This window comes from Hyla sarda, chromosome 3 (genome assembly GCF_029499605.1).
Source record: "Hyla sarda isolate aHylSar1 chromosome 3, aHylSar1.hap1, whole genome shotgun sequence".
Lineage (NCBI taxonomy): Eukaryota > Metazoa > Chordata > Amphibia > Anura > Hylidae > Hyla > Hyla sarda.
The window spans coordinates 67,796,863-67,818,301 of record NC_079191.1 but is presented as its reverse complement, the minus strand read 5'-3'; the positions used below and the strand labels follow the sequence as shown (position 1 = coordinate 67,818,301).

At 42.1% G+C, this 21,439-nt stretch overlaps 1 protein-coding gene across 1 annotated transcript in view; it reads left to right on the top strand.

The window, feature by feature from the left end:
* The window catches only part of SDC1 (syndecan 1), a 45,924-nt gene extending 37,442 nt beyond the window's left edge, over nucleotides 1-8,482 (top strand). The window contains exons 2-5 of the mRNA XM_056564262.1: nucleotides 5,054-5,135; nucleotides 5,704-6,833; nucleotides 7,648-7,768; nucleotides 7,985-8,482. Of these exons, the coding sequence (XP_056420237.1) occupies nucleotides 5,054-5,135; nucleotides 5,704-6,833; nucleotides 7,648-7,768; nucleotides 7,985-8,151 (1,500 nt within the window). The 3' untranslated portion in view covers nucleotides 8,152-8,482. The remainder of the gene's footprint in view (nucleotides 1-5,053; nucleotides 5,136-5,703; nucleotides 6,834-7,647; nucleotides 7,769-7,984) is intronic.
* The last annotated feature ends 12,957 nt before the right edge of the window (nucleotides 8,483-21,439 follow it).

Below are 21,439 nucleotides of genomic sequence, written 5' to 3'. Positions count from 1 at the left end.
GCCCTGTTACAGCTTGTGGCTCAGCAGCTGCCCCAAACGAAAATACATCTCCCAGCATGTTGAACTATATAGTAGTATATAGTAAAGGTCAGTGTTTCCCAACCAGGGGTGTCTCCAGCTGTTGCAAAACTATAAACACCAGCATGTTGGGAGTTTTAGTTTTGCAACAGCTGGAGGCGCTCTAGTTGGGAAACACTGGTATAGGTTATGGTGCAACATTCCGGGAGTTGAATGATTGGTTGGACAAATACTGGCCATTGCATTGCCACTATTGTTAATATAAATACCAGCAAGGTGGCCAAAATGGCGGCCAGGTGGCAACCCTACCTGCAGCAGCTGATGGAGTCAGAATTGTGACCAGCAGACCACCACGTGGACCACTATCTAACAAGAGTTTACCTTCAGGCCCTACAAAGGAAAACTGCTTTAAAACTCCTCCATATGTATTGCGTTCACAATGCCTAAAACATCATCATTTTATTTTTCTTCCCGTATGTGCACAAATCTCAGAGCTCTGATTAATTTCAGACGAAGCGTTGGTGTAATCCAATCTATTCACGTACAGAAGACAGATATTATCCTAATTCACTAATCTCCTAAAAGGCCATTTATAAACCCCGGATTAAGCCCTAGAGCAATTTTCCATCTTGACGTGTAACCTTCCACATTTCTCGTCTTTTCCACTAATTTAATGAAATCCTGTGTCGTTTCAGGTTCACTAAAACCGGAGGGTTATTTATTTTATTTTTTTTACATTTTCCCAGTCCACTTCTTTTATTTTATTTTTTTACCTACATTAATATGGTCCACTGTACGTTGTTGCTCTGTTACAAAAAATGTTGTTCTGGAGTTAAAATTGTCAAATTGCTGAGATGGTATAGTCGGGATATTAAATCTACTTTGCTGAATGTAGATATTTAAATCCCAACTCCGTAGTGCAGGTCCATTTTGGTCCAGTTCTGCAAAGATCAGTGCAGAGAGATGCGGCAGACTCTGGGCGGTCCATTTACTGCCGCAACGGTACGACTGAGTTGAATGCACAATCCGTTTTCTGATAAACTGATCTCTTAAATGGAAATTGCTGGGTGCCATATGGTTGCCTTTACAAAAAAAAAAAAAAAATTATGTAAATAAATAAAATAAAAATTTAAATTCCACAGCAGTACCCCTTTGAATGGAAATGGTAGCTGATATTCCTAATCGGCTTTGCCCATAGATGGCACTAGAGTTTTCTGCTGGAGAAAAGCTGATTTGCATATAATTTTTCCCAGGGAGCATAGCTTGTAAGACTCCCTACAACAGTTGTATCTCTGCAGCGAAAACCAGTATTCTCCAGAGCTTAGAATTCTATTTTTTGGTGAAGTTCACACTACAAAATAGCGACCCTTCAGGCATATATTCCTATTTCAGAAGCCGCCAACGAAATCTATCAGCACTAGTCGGACCGCAAAGACCTGCACCATCACAATTGACGGCAATGCAGTCCGCACAGATTTCTGCACAAAAATTGGGTACATGTTATCCCTTCAGTAGATTCAGTCTGGAAAATGGTAGTTTTGCAACAGCTGGAGGCACCCTGTCTTAGAAATCCTGATCTAGAGGAAAGAAGGTTTCTACATCAGCACGGATGGGGGTTCTTTACTGTAAGAGCAGAAGTACTGTGTGAACTCGAGTTTCAAAGGAGTCCTGAATACATTTATGGAGAGTAATAACATTACAGGTTATGACAGTGTTTCCCAACCAGGGTGCTTCCAGCTGTTGCCTTTGACTGTCCGGGCATGCTGGGAGTTGTAGTTTTACAACAGCTGGAGGCACCCTGGTTGAGAAACACTGGGTTATGCTCACTAGTCTGGAAAAGGGTCATTGATCCCGAGACTTATTGTTGTCAGATTTGGAGTCTGCAAGGAGATTTTTGCTTCTACCTCCATGGTTTTTGGTTTTTCCTTTCCTTCCTCTGGATCAGCACTATGATAATACTGTGTTAACAAACCATTGTGCGTCAATGTGTTACAAAATTACATCTCCCAGCACTCTGCTGTGTGGTGGGCATTATGGGGTTGTAGTTTTGCAACAGCTGGAGGCACCCTTGTTGATTAACACTAGGGAAATGGGATTAACTGGGTGGACGTTCTAAAAACAACCTAACTGGTTACAAACTCTCCACGTTTTTCATTTAAGTCTCATAATTGTCTTAGGCCTTGTACCTCATACAGATCCCAGGGCTTTCCATGTACCACCACAAAGCCCCCTACACAACGCTCTGCTTTTCACTTTTTAGTATTTTGCTGCCTGAGTTGTGTGTAGTGTGTTTTATTTTTTATTTTTTTAATTCTATAATTTTAGTTTGTTTTTTGCAAATTTACCAAAGAAATGAGAAGTACAAAATACAGCAATACAGGTGGCCAAGCTGCACAGCCGGGTAATAGTACATCATTGCTGTGACCCCTGCTGGTAGCATACATGTCCACGATCAACTTCTCTAAGTTTCGCACAGTTCTGACCTGTAATTTTAGAGAGAACTTTTAGCAGAATATTGTGCAATCCAATATGGCCGACAAGTATGGTGAGCAGTAGTGGTACAGAAAGTGATCACTAACGTGTGTTAATTTTCGCTCTGCTCTGACCATTAATTTTAAAGAAAACTGTTTGCAGAATATTGCGCTATCCAATATGGCTGCCAAATCTGATCAGTTGTGGTACAGAAAGTGATCACTAACGTGTGTTAATTTTTCAGTTCTGACCTGTAATTTTAGAGAAAACTGTTTGCAGAATATTGCGCAATCCAATATGGCAGCCAAGCCATGTGATCAAACATGGTACAGAAAGGCATGACAAAAATGTGGGCTCATTTTCGCATGGTTATGACCAGTAATTTTTGTGAGAACTTTGTTTGCAGAATATTGCGCAATCCAATATGGCTGCCAAATCTGAATAGTAGTTTTCTTGGAAAATGCAGGTCAGAACAATATGAAAATTAGCGCACGTGTAATCACATTCTGTACCACGGTTTGCTGAATATTGCGCAATCCAATATCACCACCAAATCTGGTGATTAACTGTGGTACAGAAAATGAGTAATCTAATATTGTGCAAAGAAACATAACTTTCAGATTGTCTACATATTACACACTTAACAAATTGCACATAATTATTGCTATTGAACTGTTATTGGCGAGCAGTGGCCCTACTGATTATGCAAATGAACCAGCTTTAACAACCTTGGTACAGGAGGTAACCATGAACATGTCTGCCAAATTATACGTTATTCTAACTAACCGTTTCAGAGAAGAGGTTTGTAGAATATTGTGCAATTCAATATGGCGGCCACACCATGTGACCAAAAATCCTACAATGAACAAATCTGACTCTGCAAAACGGTGCAACCACATAGTGATTTATATATTGGTAGATTTTGCGGTTCCAGAGAAGACTATTGAATATTTGTGAACAATTGGCACAAGAACCAAGATGGCGGCCTTACCATGTGACCTATAACTTTTATATTGCATACGATTATGCACAGCTCATGGGTCTACCACTATGCAAAGTCACTTGTGTTGGAGTTACAGTACAGCAGATATAAGCATTTGAAATTTGCAGCATAAAAATAATAAAAAATTCTAATAAAAATAATAATCTGAGTAAAAACAATAGGTGTCCAGTGCAACTTCATTGCTTTGGCCCCTTAATGACAATGAACAGGAGACAGACGCAGCTGTCATTAGGGTAAAAGTAAACCCCTCGATGAGCATGTATCTCATTTACCAAATAAAACCTAAACAAGAAAACATCCTTGTAAAGGGAGTTTATTTTTTTATTTTTTGCTAATTTTTTAAAACCTATAGATTTTTGGAATATTGGATACTTATAAGTACATTATGTTAAGGAGGTAGTAGATGGTTCGGAATTCTCCAGGTGTTAGTATGCTGCGGAGGGGTATGTGTTAGTGCCGTGTGTTATTTCTGAGGTGTCATTAATCTGACTGATATCCCATAAGTGATGCACATAGGTCAGAGGTGAGGGGAATAGCAGAATAGTGGCTTCTGGGCAGGAGAGGTCCCATAGGGCAGTGTCTGTGTTGACATTTTTATTTGATGAATGGGATTTACTCGCAACAGTCACCCAAGGCAAGAGTTGCATATAGATGTCAGGGTGCAAGTTGTAATTCCACCTGAAGAACTATTCTAGGCCGTGTTACACAGTACAGTCTGCTTCTGTAATAAACAGATGCAAGATTTTGTTCTCAACGCGGTACTTTGCTGCTCAGCGTTTGGAACAAAATGTTCCGAATGCTTAGAGCCGCCGTTGGCAGCTCGTGATGTCATAGCCCCACCCCTCATGTCACTCCCTGCCCCCTCAATGCAAGTCTATGGAAGGGGTGTGGCAGCTGTCACGCCCCCTCCCATAGATTTGCATTGAGGGGGTGGGGGTGACATCATTAGGGGGAGGGGCTACGACGTCACTCGCTCCTGGCGCCAGCGTTCGGAACGTTTGTTCCAAACACTGAGCAGTGGAATGCCCCTTTAACACTTAAACTTTTGAAACTCCATTTTGGGTTCCTAAGGAAGGGGATTTCCTTTCGTAATAGAAAGCAGTAGTATTGTCCATATCTTGAAGACCTTTTTATTACGGTCTACCCACTTTACCTAGCACGAGTATACTTTACAGTGAAGTCTCTGACTTTGTATCTACGTCACTGGACTAGGGCTGCAACTAACGATTAATTTTATCTATTAGTAATCGATTAGTTGGTTCACCCCCTGATACCTTCCTATGAAGCATGGTCCGGTACACTGGTTACTTCCTCCGTTGGGGTGCCGGGCAGAGCTTCATGATGTCGCCACTGGTGTTTCCCCAGCCCTGCTTGCGGTGACATCAGCAATCTCTGTCCGGCGCCCGAACAGAGGAAGTAACAGATGAAACGGACTATAAATGTTGCAGCCCTACACTTGACTAATACAGCTACTTCAAACTACTGCCTCCTGAAATACAAAGTTGCGGTTGTACTGATTGGTTCATACTAATTCCCATCCTTTGCTCTGTTTTTTTTTAGATTGATACAACACTTCCTCCCGAAGATATTGACGGTTCTGGAGATGATGAGGAGTACTCTGGATCTGGATCCAGGTCCATTGGTGAGTACATATTTACAATGGTCTTTCATGCTAGTGGCCTGAAAGTTGAGTGTTAACTCATTTTTTTTTTTTAAAGAGAACCTGTCAACACTTTCATGCTGCCTGAACCAATCGTCATCAGGGTTGTTGTCCCTGGAGATTTCTATTGGTGGTGGTAGTTAAAATGGAGCCAAAAAAAAATTAAAAAAAATTAATCCTAAGCGACATCAAACAACCGATTCCCCATGGGATCCTTCTAGCAACTTGCAGCTCAGTATGGCTAATACAGGAGTGGCACTTGCTGTTGTGATGCCAGGCTTTGGAGCAGTTGAGGGTAAATCCACTGGTGACTTCATGGTTCCCATTGGAACAGGGATAACCAAAGTAGTGTTCCGGTATGCCCAGGCATGCTGGGAGTTGTAGTTTGGCCACAGCTGGAGGCGCCCGGGTTGGGAAACACTGGACTATGGCAACACTGCATTTAGCAAACATCGGTGGATTGAATTTTACATTATTTAACACTGCTTGACCTAATATGTATTCTTAAGTAATAAAGCTTTATCATGTGATGTTTGATTTTGTTTTTAAGATGTCTTGGTTGATTTGGACTCTAAGGATGTGACTGTCTTCTCTACGTCTGTTTCAACTCTGGTACCAACCGTGGAAGGATCTACAGCAGCAGTTCAGGATTCAGAGATTGTCGATGAAGAACCTAAAGTAGAAGTCACCACAGGGTCTACTGAAACCACTAAAACTCACGAGGACATAATTGAAGACCTGTTTGCTGTTGATACAGTTGCTAAAGAAGTAACTACACATGAGGCCACGACGCCTCCATTACAGCAGACCTTTACAGCTAACTTGGTGGAAGAAATTGACACAAAGAAACATCACCATCATCACCACCACAATCATCATCATAATACAACCACATCTTCTCCATCTCCTACTTCTGAGTCAGGTGGAGAGGATGATGGTACAAAAGATACCACTATTGAAGTTGGTGAGCCCGTTGATTTTCCTGAGGAAACGACCACCAGTACACCAGAATTAGAGTCTGAATCAGATCATGTTCCCCTGGGACTGACAACACCTGGTGTTCTGCTTGAAGAAACCACTTCTGGTTCTACCAGTACTTACCCAGATAATGATGAAGCTACTGTAGAACCATTAGATGCTGATAATCTTCCAGAGTTGGATAGTTCAGAAACTACGACTGTGGTTTCAGACTCTCATACCTCTTCTCATCCCCACCACCATCATCATCACCACCACCACCATCCTCATCACCACCATCATACTACTACAAGTTCAGAGGGTGAAACAGAGGATCAGCAAGAAGTGACTACAAGTCCCTCTGACCTGATTGAACCTGAGGATAATGTTCAAGAAGCAGAACATACAACACCTGTAGCCGAGGATGAATTTCCCCATCATGAACATCCTCCCCACGAAACTACACCTAGTCCCACCATGCCGACAGAACCTGAAAAGCCTCATGAAGTCCACACACATGAGCCAAAGGGTAGGAGAATTCATGCTCCTGATGTTAGAAGCACAACTGCTATTCCAGTAATAAATGAAGAGGAACGCCTTCCTGAAGATTCTGAAACCGATGACTCTCCTAGCTCGACCGTGCTCTATAATGTCTCTAGGAATCCCATTGATGAAAATGAGATTTCAGACTCTAAGGAGGAAGGACCATCAGGAGTAGATGAGGTAAGTCTTGCTTATATGTACCTTCCTGTCATAGTAGACTAGTAAAACTTGATTCAACCATATTTTGCATATATTTTCTATATTTTTTTTATTTATTTATTTTGCTGGGGGTTTTTGAGCCAAAGTCAGAAGTGCATCCTTTGCATCTAACTGCATCCAAACATTACAGTGGTGTAAGAAATAGCAGTTATTAAAACTACCCTTAAGAGCAGGTTTCTAGGCTACATATTTTCTTTGGGTCCAGCTTTTCTGATCTCTTGTGACTGGTTGCAAAGGGATGAAGTAATGTTGCCCAGCAGGTCCTGTAGAGGGGGCAGTGTAGTAATACACAGAAGCGGTTCTGGTTCGTAAAGTGAAAACCCAAGCAGGGGACTCCTGTCTGAAATTGGCCTAAAAGCCAAGAGAGAAGGATTATGAATTATGAATGCATTTTTGTGTCCACATCACAGACCTAAGTCCCGGCCTAACTAATGGTCTGATGACCCGAACTCGCGTGTCATGAGACCCACGGTCAGTTCGGTGCATGCGCCTGTATTATGGATGCATTTTTGTGTGAAACTAATTGGGCAGTTGACAATTATGTCCCCTCCCCAACAGAGCTATTTTGTTCCTTGGGGGTGTAACAAATCCACTTGTCCTGAGCCGAGCTCCCCACATTAGTTTCTGGAGGTCGCAGTTTTGCACAGTGAAGGAAGGTTGCCTTTTAGCTGTATAATGCTATGCAAAGTCCTCTAAGATGATGATCTTTACTGACTATTAATGTGTGTATTATACTTCATGGTTAAACTTTTTTTTTTTTTTTTTTATCTTTTAGGATATATTTTTTGAAGCAACTGTTCCATCCATCAATAGAATGAACAATGAAGACTCAATAACTGATGATGGGACCTCTAACGCCTCCCATGGAATCATGGAGAGAAAAGAACTTCTTGCAGGTAATTTTTTATTTTTTGGCCATCTGTATGGGCTATAATGTATAAAAGGCATGGTCCTAAGAACATTACTACTAAAGAATGCTAATGTCGGAGTTCTTGAAAGTATTGCCCTAAGTAGTGGAAGAGTAGTTATCCTTTTCCTTTATCTAAATTGTCATACTGATTGTCCAGAACACACAGCCTAAAACAACACTAAGTTATAACTTTGCCTTTCAGGAATCATCGCAGGTGGAGTGGCTGGGTTGGTTTTTGCGGCTTTCCTGGTTGCGTTTGTGCTATACAGGATGAAAAAGAAAGATGAAGGAAGCTACTCTCTGGAGGAACCGAAACAGTCCAATGGTGGATATCAGAAACCAAGGGAACAGAGGGAGTTCTATGCATAGTCCAGCAAATCTTCAAATTCTCAATGGGATATTGGCCTTTACCTCCTTGTTGTCAACCCACAGCTTTTGCTCTGTGGCTTTTTTGGTTTCAAAGAACTACTATTGGACATTATGGAGAAAGTCCTCAGTGTGCCTTCCCACAGTGCCGTGCCCAAATATCGAAGGCCTTTATGTTGTCCACACCCAAGTTAAAGACTCCTTTATCACTGTCAAAGAGCACATCTTGACTTCTTTTCGGATGACAGTACCTTCAATGCCTTGCTTCAATTGTAAATAGACTATTTGTTTTGTTTTTTATTTTCTGTCCCCAAGTCAATTCAACGGTACATAATTTCAGTTCATTCATAACTCCAGAATAGCACTTAAAATGCAAGAGTTAAATGTAGATTTCTAAGAAAACAGTTACATTCACAACACTAAACCATACCATAAACGCGCCCAGAGATTCTACAAATGTGCATCTGATCCATCTCAGTGGCTTTCGATGTGCTCTTTTTTTTTTTTTTTTGTCTTCCTTTATTTAGTTTTTTATTTTTGTTTTACTTTAAGCTTTAAACTGCCGCACCTATTTATTCACTTGTTTGTAAATCTACAATGTCCATGAACAAAGGATCCAATGTCAGTGGTTAAATGTGCACCTTTCTCAATTCCCAGTTTATCTTCTTGCACTAGCCTCTTTGTGTGTTTATTTTTTTATTTTTAACAATTCTTGGTCCGTTTGTTCCATTTTTTTTTTTTTTTGTTCTAGTATTTCCGAAATGTTAAATTTTATTTAAATTTTCTTCCGTCCTTCCTATCAGGGTAATGCAGTGCCAACCTTAAAGCATGTGATGCTAGGGCTTTTTGTTCGTTTTTTTTTTCTTCCTTTTTTTAGTAGGTTACAAGAATTGTTTAAATCTCTGTAAAACCTAGAGAAACTTGTGGCTAAAACTTGCAAGATATGTTGTACAATACAATTGTTGCCCTCCCTACACACAAGGATCTTAAGTTAAGTTTTTAAAAAGTGTAAAAGAAAAAAGTGGTTGGATACCTTTTTTGTACTTCCAAGATTGTATAAAGCGGACTTTAATGTTAGTCCGTAAAAGTCTTAAAATGTGTAATTTCTAAAGTGATCTCAGAAGGGGTGGGACGCTAGTTATTCAGTAGCAGATCTGTTTATATTGATGTGTCAGAGTGGCAGTCTGGGTGCTGAGGCACTGCTGATCCCCAAAACGTATGGGCAGAAGCGCTCAGCTGAGGAGGCCTGTGCCCCATTTTCCAAAAAAGAGCAAAGTGGTGTAAATTCTATGAGCTGATCAGGAAAACCAGCAGTCTGGGGATCCATGCCCTGCGTATTGGTGACCCCCCTCGATCAAAGCCTCTGACATGTCACTGACCTATCAAGTATTCTCAAATGTTGTACAATTGATAGTACCAACTTTTACATTAAACTGTTCTTTTTAGTTTCCTATGATGCAATATGACTTAAAGGGGTACTCTGCCGGAAAACTTCTTATGCCTTATCCACGGATAGGGGATAAGATGTCTGATCACAGGAGTCCTGCCGCATGAATGGAAGGGGTGTACCGGCTGTAGTCACCAGTCATCTGACCTGCTTTGGATGACTGGGGTGCCACAGTGGAGATCGTGGGGGTCCCCAGTGACGGAACACCCGCGATTAGACATCTTATCCCCTATAGTTTTGATAGGGGATAAGATGTGTTCCGGCAGAGTACCCCTTTTAACAGCTTTGTTGCATCTTAACCTAACAATTCCTAAGAATTTTTTTTCCTAGTGCTCGGAATAGCACCTTTCACCTGTATGCATGACCCTGATCAATGCATAACTAGGTAGGTTTGCCATTCAGGATTCTAGGAATTTAACGGTGACATGTAATAGCTTTCATGCTGGCTGAACCATAAGTTATCAGGGTGGTGCCGAGTGATTTTTCTCTGCACCATCCATCTTGATCTCTCTCCTTGTTTGGGTACAGGATGTAATCGATCACTTAAGGTTGGTGGGGTTGGGGAAGCCACCAGGGACCTTCCAATGACTCCTAATTCAGAGAGCATTAAAGTTATTCCAAGTTTTCTGCAATGCCATCCAGCTGCCATATTGACAGAGCTGCCCAAAAAAGAGAGACGGCTGAGTGTGACTCTAAAATGTTATGTTTGGTGGTGATTTATTTTTTTTTTTTTTTTTTTTAACAATGGGATGTTTATATCTGTAAATAAGTTTAAAGAAATTCTTAGTATTTTTCTAATTGTTATGATTTTTTTTTCTTATTCTTTCTGACCTGATTTCGAAATATATAAATGTCTTCAATGTACTGTTTTGTGGTTAAATGGAACCTGTCGTCATTTTCATGCTGCCTGAACCACGAGTCATTGAGACAGTCCCCATTGGTTTTTCCCCGCTCAGGTGGAGCAGGGAGAAGCCAGTGGGGCCTGCCTCCATGACTCGTTGTTCAGGCAGCATGAAAATGAGGACTGGTTCCCTTTAAAGTGTTACTATAATAGTGTCAACCTGCCAAAACTTTACATCTGGATTAAAGACGTAGGTTGGGAGCTGTATACTGTGGCTATGGGCTATGGGACATCATTTGCCTTAGACACTGTACCTTTAATGCTTTACCTGTGTCTCCTCTGTGGGATTATGCACTCATAGTGACACTTTAGGCTGGCTGAACACAAGTTATTAGACATCCATCTCTATCCTGCAATAGCCGAGGATGAGGATGGGGCATGCTAAAAATCAATATGGCCATCTCTTCTCCCCTTTACTCTTCATTAAGAGACAGGCTGTGGGCTCAACCCAGTGGGATGGGCCGGTGATGTGTGGCCAACATTAAAGTTGCAACCAAGAATGATTTTAGTAATGCAGTCATGAGTGCTCACAACTCAGGGATAATGTACGAGAAAGGAGCGATAAGCAAAGTAAAAAAAAATCCCCCCCCCCCCCTTAAATCTGCCAAATGTAGACTTTGCCTCTTATTCCAAAAACACTGCATTACAAGTCTGAATGTGCCTTTTACAAATGTCACAAGCCACAGGTTCTGATTTTACTTACCACCTATTCCTGTTTATACTTTAAGACACTCTTATAATGTTGAAATGTTTAAGGAACCTTTTTGACTTTGTACGATGTGACGCCTGTTAAACCGTGTTCTGTAATATATTGTATGGGTAAAATGCAATAAAATTTTACTTTAAAAAAAAAAAAAAATCGATTTTGTGGTCATTGTTGGCTCTTCGAAAATATCCTTAGTGTCCCTGTAACTAAAAAAAAAATTAAAAAATTTGGTCACGGTCTCGGTGCTGAGACCCCCTACGATCCTTAGGGGGAAGATGTTTTGCTCTACCCTACACTAATTTCCACTTGTTCTAATGGTGGTTGGATTCTCTGTGCAGAGATCCCAACCGATCAAAACTCATGACATGTTTAACCCCTTAAGGACCAATACAAATAAACCTGTACGCCCCTGAAAGACCAGGCCTGTTTTTTCAAATCTGGGATGTCTGTCTTTATTAGAGAATAACTCTGGTAACGTTTTGCCAATCACGATAATTCTGACATTCTTTTTTTTTGTCACAAGTCATCCTTCATGTACATAGTAAAAGTAAGCCGATATCATTTGTAGTTTTTTTTTACAATGTAAAAAATCATGAAATTTTTACAAAAGATTTTTTGCTATTTTAACACTAATAGGTTGCATATATTTATACATACTGACCAAATAGTTTATGAAACTTATACTTTCAGATGTCTACTTTATTTTGACGTCATTTTTTTGTTTTTCATTAACATTTTAAATTAGTTAGAAGCCTAACAATTTAACTTGAAATTTTGAAAAGTACATCTTTTTTTGTGTGCTATGCAAGGTTTGCAGAAATTAAAAGGTAGTAGAACATAGGAACACCCCCCCCCCCCCAATGACCCCATTTAAAAAACTAGACCCCTCAAGGTATTCGCTAGGGGGTACAGCGAGTATTTTAACACCATAGTTTTTTGGTAGGAATTATTACAAAGTCAGTGTTAATTCGAAATTTGCAATTTTTCACAAATGCATCATTTGGGGGTCATATTTTTTGTACATCACTTCTGATATTGGAAGAAATGCACCCTATATTTTATTTAGCTGCTTGTCCCATGTTCGGAAATACCCCCACTTTGGCCATATATGGTTCCTTGGCCGCATGGTAGGACTCAGAAGGAGAGGAGCGCCATTTGGCTTTCAGGGCAGAACAGTACCCCCACCCCCACAAGTGACCCCATTTATATACCGCAACCCTACAAGTTATTGGCTGGACCAGGGACCGCTCTGGTCCTTGGTCGGCTGGCAGTATAACGCATCCGTCTGTGACAGTTAAGGCTCCTGATGGATATATCCGCCATGTTGTGGGAATAAGCACCCGCTCATGGCGAATATATCCATCACTGCTGCGGCTGGGTAGCTCAGTGTGTCCGCTCATGACTGCCGGCTGGAAATCCGCCGCTATAAGTGGACACACAAAGCTACCCAGCCGCAGCAGGGAGCTCATTACCGTGACTGCTGCATAATGTGTAGGATCACATGGTGGACATCCGCAGCATATAACATGCTGCGGATGTCCGCCAATGCGATCCTACACATTATGCATTTTTTTTCTTATTAGATTCATTTAATGTATTTAATATATATATAATATTATTATTTTATTATAATATTTTATTTTATTTTTACTCTTTTTTTTTTTAATGCTTTGGAATACTTAGTATTCCAAAGCATTGCTGTTATATGCTGCCTGCCAGTTTTCACTAGCAGGCAGCATATTAGGACGTGCCTCTGGCACGTCCTACAGGCAATACCCAGGGCAGACCTGGGGGTCTTTGTAGGACCCCCAGCTGCCCAGGTATGCAGCACCACCCCGTGATGCTCCGTGGGTGCTGCAGGAGAGACAGGGAGCCCCCTCCCTCTGTCAGAACTAACAGCGCGCGGTCACTTCTGACTGCGGCTGTAAGGGTTAAACTGTCGGGAGTGAAGTGAACTTCACTCCCGGCAGTGCGGCAGGACCTGGCCAGCCGCGTATTACACACAGCACCCCGCGATCGCGATGCGGGGTGCTGCAGAGGAGACAGAGGGAGCCCCCTCCCTCTGTCATAACACTTACAGCCTGCGGTCACTTCCGACCGCGGCTGTAAGGGTTAAAACTGCCGGGACCGAAGTTTACTTCGGTCCTGGCAGTGCAGCAGGGTCCCAGCTGTGTGATACAGCAGAGTCCCTGCCGCGATCTCGTGGGTGCACTGGGCAGCACCCACTAGAATAATAGACGAGTATAGACGTCCAGGTGCGGGAACGCCCGCCAACCTGGACGTCTATACTCGTCCATGGTAGTTATCGGGTTAAACTTTTTTGTAATTTTTTTATTTTAATTTTTTTTGGGGGATGTGGACACTTTCAAGGAAATGTGTAATCAGAAAATGCTTTAAGATTTTTTTGTGATTTTATAATTCTGAAATATTTGCTTTGGCCACTAAACATAATAATCTGACACTTCCTGTTTAGAGAACTTTTCACTAGTCACTTTTTACTGCAATCCTTTCTATGAAAAAGAGGAATGTGGGGGTGTGGATCTATCTTGGGCTCACAGCTCCCTCCCTCCCTGAGCACTGACTTTTTACACAGAGGACTCTCTTAGAGGTCAGTGAGTTCCCTACAGTCTGGTTTCCTATATCAAAGAAACTGCTGTAAAGCATATGTCTAAATGCTGTTAATAGAGCAAAAGTGCAGATAATATGGCTGCCCCTATTTGCAGTAAAAGTGAAACTTGGTGTGTGAACACCGTCCATTATAGCAGAGCAGGCGGTCACTCTGACTCTCTTCTTGGATGGTGGCGGCCTGGAGCATTCCAGGGACTGGTAAGTTGCTGGGCCCTGCACAGAGGTCCCAGCTGTCGGACTGCATGGCAATCACACTTATTACCTATCCTGTGGATAGAAGTTGACTTTCTCGGAGTACCCCCTTTTAAGCTTCATACATTTCCGCACAAGGCCATACTACAGCTCCATACCACGGATCAATTTTTTATTTTTAAAAGAATCATGCAGGAAAAAACATGGTAATATCTAGGTAAAATAGGCCCCAGAGCCTGTCCTTTTTAAGCCCCTCCCCCGAGTAAGATGCCAGATACACTTCTGCTCAGAGGTCTGGGAAAAAGGGGTAAGCGAAGGAATGCCTCCTGTGCCACACATTACAGCATACATATGTAACATTCAATGCTCCGGACACATCCATTAACCAGAGTAAAACTAACATTCATTTATACACACAATATATAATCTTAAGTACAGAAAATAAGCTAAAAACAATAAAAAGGTACAGACAAACAATGGGACATTGAAACAACCTGATTCCTCTAATTGGTTAGGCCTAAGGGTTTGTGCAATGTTATAGTAATGTATGCACATATGGCAGCACACTGTGCATTCATCTTCAGCATGATACATACTGCAGGACTTTATACTTGCAGATTTTGATTAAAAAAAAAATTCCCACTTCGTCCACTCACGACAGCACCACATGAGATTGCCCCCTATCTGCATAGGAACAGGAAGCACGAGAGAGGTTAAAAGGCCCCTCCCTCCATAATACCTCAGGTATGGTATGTTCCTATGGAGCAGTGGTGCAGAGAGGTCTGTACCTTTTTTTTCCTGCGGGCTGTGTATGGTGCAGTCCAGGCAGGGGGGGGGGGGAGTCTGTCGCCTTGGGCCGCCCCCCCCCCCCGCACCAGGTCGTGGCCTGCTGGCGAGGTGCCTCTCCGGTCCCGCTTTCGGTCCCCTGCGGCGCTCCGGGAGTTTATGCAGGGGACCTGGTTCTTTGGCTGGCCTCGGGTGCTTTGGCTCCCCTGGCTGCTTCCGGCGGGGTCGCGCGCACGTATGACGCGATGTGCACATGCGGGCGCCAAATTTAAAAAAACCCTGGGCATAGAAGGAAGCCCCAGGTCTATCCCCATCCTCTGACGCCATGGATAGTTCGGTCGCTGCCCGCTCTGCATCTCTGGAGCGCACAGGACCCAGCAACCCAGTGAGTAGCTGACCCAATTGTGGGTACACTTCTTTTTTTTTTGGGGGGGGGGGGGGAGATTATGGTTTATAGTCTCTGTTCTTATGGGTATCCTCTCCTTTTAGGGAGACAAGGAGGCCCCGAAGGATAAAGAATCCAAAGTTAAAGCTAGAAAATGTGGGGTTTGTGCTACTATATTGCATGAAGGATATATTAAGCCCCTATGTAAAGCCTGTATGGATAACTTAATTCAGAAGGAATCCCCGTATTTTTTTTTTTGGAGGAACTACGCTCGATTATTAAATCTGAAGTTCAAACTTCTGTTGCTGCGGCTCTGCCAAAAGCTCAGTTAGTTAATCCATCTCCACCGGTTGATCCTTTCCATATGTCGGATCTTCCTTCTTTTTCGGATCCTCCTCCGTTAAAAAGATAAAAATCCACTGTCTTAGTAAACTCTGATTCTGAGGTTCACATCGTTTCCTTGGGTTCTAATTCTCAAAAGGGTGAAGTCACTGAACCCTGTACACAGAGAGGAGTGATGAGAGGTATTATTTCTCCTCTGAGGACACAGAAATTTTAGTTAATGCTGTCAGAAATGCGATGAACATTCCTGAAACTGCTGAACCTACCTCTATCCAAGACAGCATGTTTGCGGGTTTGAAACCTAAAAGGCAACAGGTGTTCACTGTTCATGACAACATTCAAGATCTGATTCTTGAAGAATGGAAAGAACCTGAGAAAAGGCTGTTACTTTCCAAGGAATTTCATTCTAGATTCCCTTATAATGAAGAAGATACTAAGTTATGGAACAAAATTCCAAAAATTAATGTACAAGTATCTAAAGTGGTAAAAAAGACATCCCTACCCTTCGAGGATAGCTCTCAACTTAAAGGGGTACTCCGGTGCTTACACATTTTATCCCCTATCCAAAGGATAGGGGATAAGATGCCTGATCGCGGGAGTCCCGCAGCTGGGGACGCCCGTGATCATGCACGCGGCACCCCGTTTGTAATCGCGCCCCCTCCCGTAGGCTTGCATTGAGGGGCGGAGCGTGATGTCACACGGGGCGGGGGCGTGACTTCACACGCTGCTGGCCCTGAGGTCGACCGTAATCAGTCCCGGAGCGAAGACACTCCGGGGACTGATTACAAACGGGTGCCGCGTGCATGATCCCGGGGGTCCCCAGCTGCGGGACTCCCGCGATCAGGCATCTTATCCCCTATCCTTTGGATAGGGGATAAGATGTGTAAGCACCGGAGTACCCCTTTAAAGACCCTTTAGACCGTAAGATGGAAAAAAATTATGGGACTCTTCCTCTGCTCAGACTAATCCCAATATTGCGGCTACTACTGTAGCAAGATCTTTGTTCCTTTGGCTCGAACAACTGGAGAGTCACCTTTCCAGCAAAACTTCTAGAGAAGAGATATTAGCATCAGTTCCCATGTTAAAACTAGATGCAGCATTTTTAGTTGACGCCTCGCCTGAGTCGGTCAGAATGTCCTCCAAGTCGGCTGTTCTGTCCAATTCAGTCAGATGAGCCTTATGGCTTAAAAACTGGCAAGGGGACTCTACCTCAAAGAGTAAGCTTTGTGGTATTCCTTTCCAGGTTAACTCCGTATTTGGCCCAGTTTTAGATAAAATTCTAGAACAAGCTGCGGATAAGAAAAAGGTTCTTCCTGAAGAAAAGTCTACCAAACAAAAAAGTAATTTTTGTTCCTTTCCCAAAAACAAACTACAAAGGAAAAGGAAAAACAGGTAGATGGAGTTACCCAAAGGGAGGAGGTAAGAGTAGAGAATTTTTGCTCAACCCTCCCTCAAACACTGCTTCCAAAAAATAATTATGGTCTTCGGGGGGGAGACTCACTTGAAGTTCACCCGTTAATAAACGTACGTTAAACAACCCCATTCAAGTCAATGTTTTTTTTTCGTTTACCCGTTATCACCTGTTATAGCCCGTCATGACTAACGGATGTTAGTTGTGACAGGAGAAATAACAGGACATGTACAAATTTTTCGCCCGTCACAAGAAACGCGTAAATTATGGGACGTTATTTTTAACATTGAAGTCTATGGCAAACGGATGAGCCTTTGTCATCCGTTTGCACCCTGTTTTCACTGCAAATTCTCATCACCTGCTGTCTCTGCATGTCCAGTGGACCGTGTCGTGCCTGCAAGACCTAGGCTGGATAGTAAACTTTCAGAACCAAGAGATTTCTAGGCAGGATCCTGAATTCAAAGGTACAAAAAAACCTTTCTTCCAGGAGAAAAAGTATCATCCATTCAGGAAAAGATAAAAAAGGTGTTGAGAACCATATCTGTCACCCTAAGGGAAGCCATGTCCCTACTGGGGTCCATGACTTCCTGCATTCCAGCTGTACCCTGGTGCCAGAGTCATTCCTGGTCTCTTCAGTCACAAATACTGAAGACCTGGGATCGTTCTGTAATCTCTAGAAAAAAAGATGAGGATTCCTCTTTTTGTAAAGAAATCCCTAAACTGATGGATCCCCTCTTCCATCTATTTCTATAACAACAGATGCCAGTCTATGGGGCTGGGGAGCTATAGTGGAAGATCTTTGTTGGAGCCAACATTGGCCACACTGAATCTTCATCTGCAGGGTTCATGGTCCCAAGAAACTCAAACCTGTTCCTCGAATTATCGAGAACTAAAAGCGATATTCAAAGCTTTAAAAGCTTCAAAAGATCTAGTGGGGGCCTCCATGTAAAAGTCTACTCAGACAACACTACAGCAATGGCCTTCATCAATCACAAGCGGAGAACAAGACACACACCCCTGAAGATTCTAGTAGAGAAGATTTTTCTGTGGGCAGAACAAAATGTGTTATCCCTTTCTGCAGTACACCTAAAAGGAGTGGACAATCCATCTGCCAATTTTTGTCGCCATCTTCTGGATCCACGGGAATTGTCCCTGAATGCTTAGGTCTTTCTCTCTCTAACTCAATCTTGGGGTCTTCCAGAAATAGACCTCTTTGCATCCCTGAAGAATTGCAAGGTTCACCATTTCTTCTCTCTCAATCCCAGAGAGAACCCAGAAGCGGTGGATGCTCTTCAACAGATATGGTCGTTCAATCTAGTTTATGCTTTTCCATCAGTTTCTCTAATCATGAGAACTATCCAGAAGGTGAGACTAGGAAGAGGAAAATTCATCTTCATAGCTCCAATGTGGCTGAAGAGAAGCTGGTTCAGCCTTCTAAAAGAAATTGCTATAGCAGAACCCAACCTTCTTCCTCAGAGGGATGATTTGTTGTCCCAGGGCCCTCTATTCCACAAAAATCTAACTAATCTCCAGCTGGCAGCCTGGCTATTGAGAGGGTTGTGTTAGAGTAAAATGGTCTCTCAAAAAAGGTGATTGATACTCTCCTAAAAAGTAAGAAAGATTCTTCTTGCTCCATTTATCTTAAACAATGGTGTCCTGGTGTGGCTCCTCTCTGCCAGATCTGTTCAACCCTGAAATTCCCAGAATATTAGACTTCCTGCAGGATGGTTTTGACCTAGGTTTATCTCTGAGTACACTAAAGGTCCAGGCGGCAGCCCTTGGCAGTTTTTTTTGATGTTAGCATTGCAGAACACAAATGGGTCAAAAGGTTTTTTTAAGCAATTTCCAGAATAAGACCAAAAATGTCTAATCTTTCTTCCCCTTGGGACATAAGTATTGTATTATCATCCTTAACTAAAGAACCTTTTGAGCCTTTGTCAGAATCAACTATCAGGTTCCTTACCTGGAAAACAGTTTTCTTGTGGCAATAACATCTGCCAGAAGAGTAAGTGAAATCCAAGCCTTGTCTATAGATTATCCTTACCTTATTGTACTCGAAGATAAGATTATTTTAAAACATAATCCTGCTTTCCTCCCAAAAGTTGTATCCAATTTTCATAGGTCCCAAGACATAATTCTTCCCTCTTTCTGCGCCAGTCCCAAAAACAGTAAGGAGGAAGAATTCCATAAGCTGGATGTCAGGAGAGTGGGCTTACACAATGTAGAGACCACTAGAACCTGGAGGAAAGACTCTAACCTCTTTATTAAGTATCAAGGGCCAAACAGAGGGAAAAAAGCATCGAAAAACTAAATTTTCAGATGGATTAAGTCATCAGTCATTCCTATACTTCTGCCGGTCAAGAAGTTCCGGTAGGCATTAAAGCTCATTCCACTAGGGCTGTTTCAGTCTCCTGGGCTGAGAGAGCTTTGGCCTCTATAGAACAGATATGCAGAGCGGCAACTTGGTCTTCTCCGCACACTTTCTTCAAGCATTATAAGCTGGATGTGGCCTCTTCTCAGGACCTTGGTTTCAGCCTGAAGGTGCTGCAGGCTTTGGTCCCTCCCTAAATCTACACTTATCTGGTATGTCTCATGTGGTGCTGTCGTGAGTGGATGAAGTGAAAAGTGGGAATTATGACTTACCGATAATTCAGTTTTTATGAGTCCATCACGACAGCACCTATCTATTCCCACCCTTATTTTTTATTTGTATCCGTACATGTATATCTCTTAACAGCTCTCTTAGTAATTTATAAACACTGAGGTATTATGGAGGGAGGGGCCTTTTAACCTCTATTGTTCTTCCTGTTCCTATGCAGATAGGGGGCAATCTCATGTGGTGCTGTCGTGAGCGACTCATGAAAACTGAATTATCGGTAAGTCATAATTCCCACTTTTTTGCTTATGTCTTCTGTATGAATGCTACACTAGTTATTGTATTTTATACTACAGTACATTAGCATGCTCTATGGGGTCTCACTTCTATGCCCCATTTGTTTTTGTTTTTTTTGTATTGCTATTAGCTTTTTTTTTATTGCTATTAGCTTTTTTTTGCAGTTGATAATGATTATATATTTTTTCTTTAGTTTTTGTATTGTATTTATTTTATACTAAATTTGCAGGCTCTATGGGGTCTCACTTCTATGCCCCAATTATTTTTAATGCTATTGGCTTTTTTTCTGCACTTAGTAAAGATTGTATATTTTGTCTTTGGGGAAATACATCTATAACAGAGGCATCAAGACAGAACAAAGGAAGTGGGTACAGGGCTAAGCTTCTGCTATGTGTAGAAGTGTAGCACCACTGTGCTGTAACCTGCAAGCTGTGAGCGGGTTACCTAATCTCAGCAGCAGTTTAGTGCTTTTTTTAACCTCTTCCTTGCTGTGGTGGTTTTTTTCCCCCTCATGCTTACATATCACCTTTTCAAATCCAGTGCATCAGTAACCCCCTTCTCCCTCCACATGCCATCTATAGTAATGTACTGTATGTCATCTCCCTGCACAGCGTCAGCCTGTTCCGTTGTGTACTTTCATTAACACTGTACAATTTCCTAACATGTCATGAAATAGCTATCCTGTGACTGGCTAGAGAAGTAAGGGAAAGGAAGTCCATGTATGTATTACTGGCAAACGGCTAAACTCAGGTCCTACCCCTTGAAATGGAGAGAATGTGAAAGCACCATGGAGGGGGCCTCAATAACAGCAATGAGAGCAATAAAATCACCTTGTCACCACTCTGAAGGGTAATATAAAAAAAACAAAAAAACAAACAAACAAATGTTTAAAAATTTTTTTTTCAAGTTTCACTTTTAGTTGGTCTTGTCTTCCAATGTAGATGAGGCAGTGGGGAATGTCGTCCCTATATAGGAAGTTGTATCTGAGCCTTAGATAAAGCAATGAATGCTTCCAAATTTAACGCTTCAGTGCTGTAGTACTGGAGCGTGGGGGGGGGGGAGACAACATGAATATACAGTAACATAAAATGGGATTAGGTAAAGGTAGGTTGCTTATAGTGGATATTTTTTCCTGATACGTTTTGGGCCATGTACATGAGACAGGTAATGTTTTGAGCCCCAGCCATACCTGCATGTTACATTACTCAGGTTACATTACTGCATTATCAGAAGGCGCAGCATATAGTGTCGTTTCTGTAGAGAGGATCTGCCGGGGTTTACAGCTGTCTGATTATTTTATTACCTGGTAAGGTGACACAATGACCAGTCGCTGAGACAACGGGTTCTTATTTATCTGTCACAGAACTGCCAAGAGTTTGGTTTATACATTGCAAAGTTTCATACAACTGAAGATCACCATGAACACTGAGGTTGATGAAAGTCAAGACGCAAATGATCTTTCCATGAAGGACGGTTCCCAGAAAAAGCAAAAAACAGATCCCTCCAGGACAGCACAGGATAGAGCTGGCGCACAAGACTTGAGAGGTAAAAACTGATTTATTTTACCCGGCATGCTATGCGTTTCGCTGGATAACCAGCT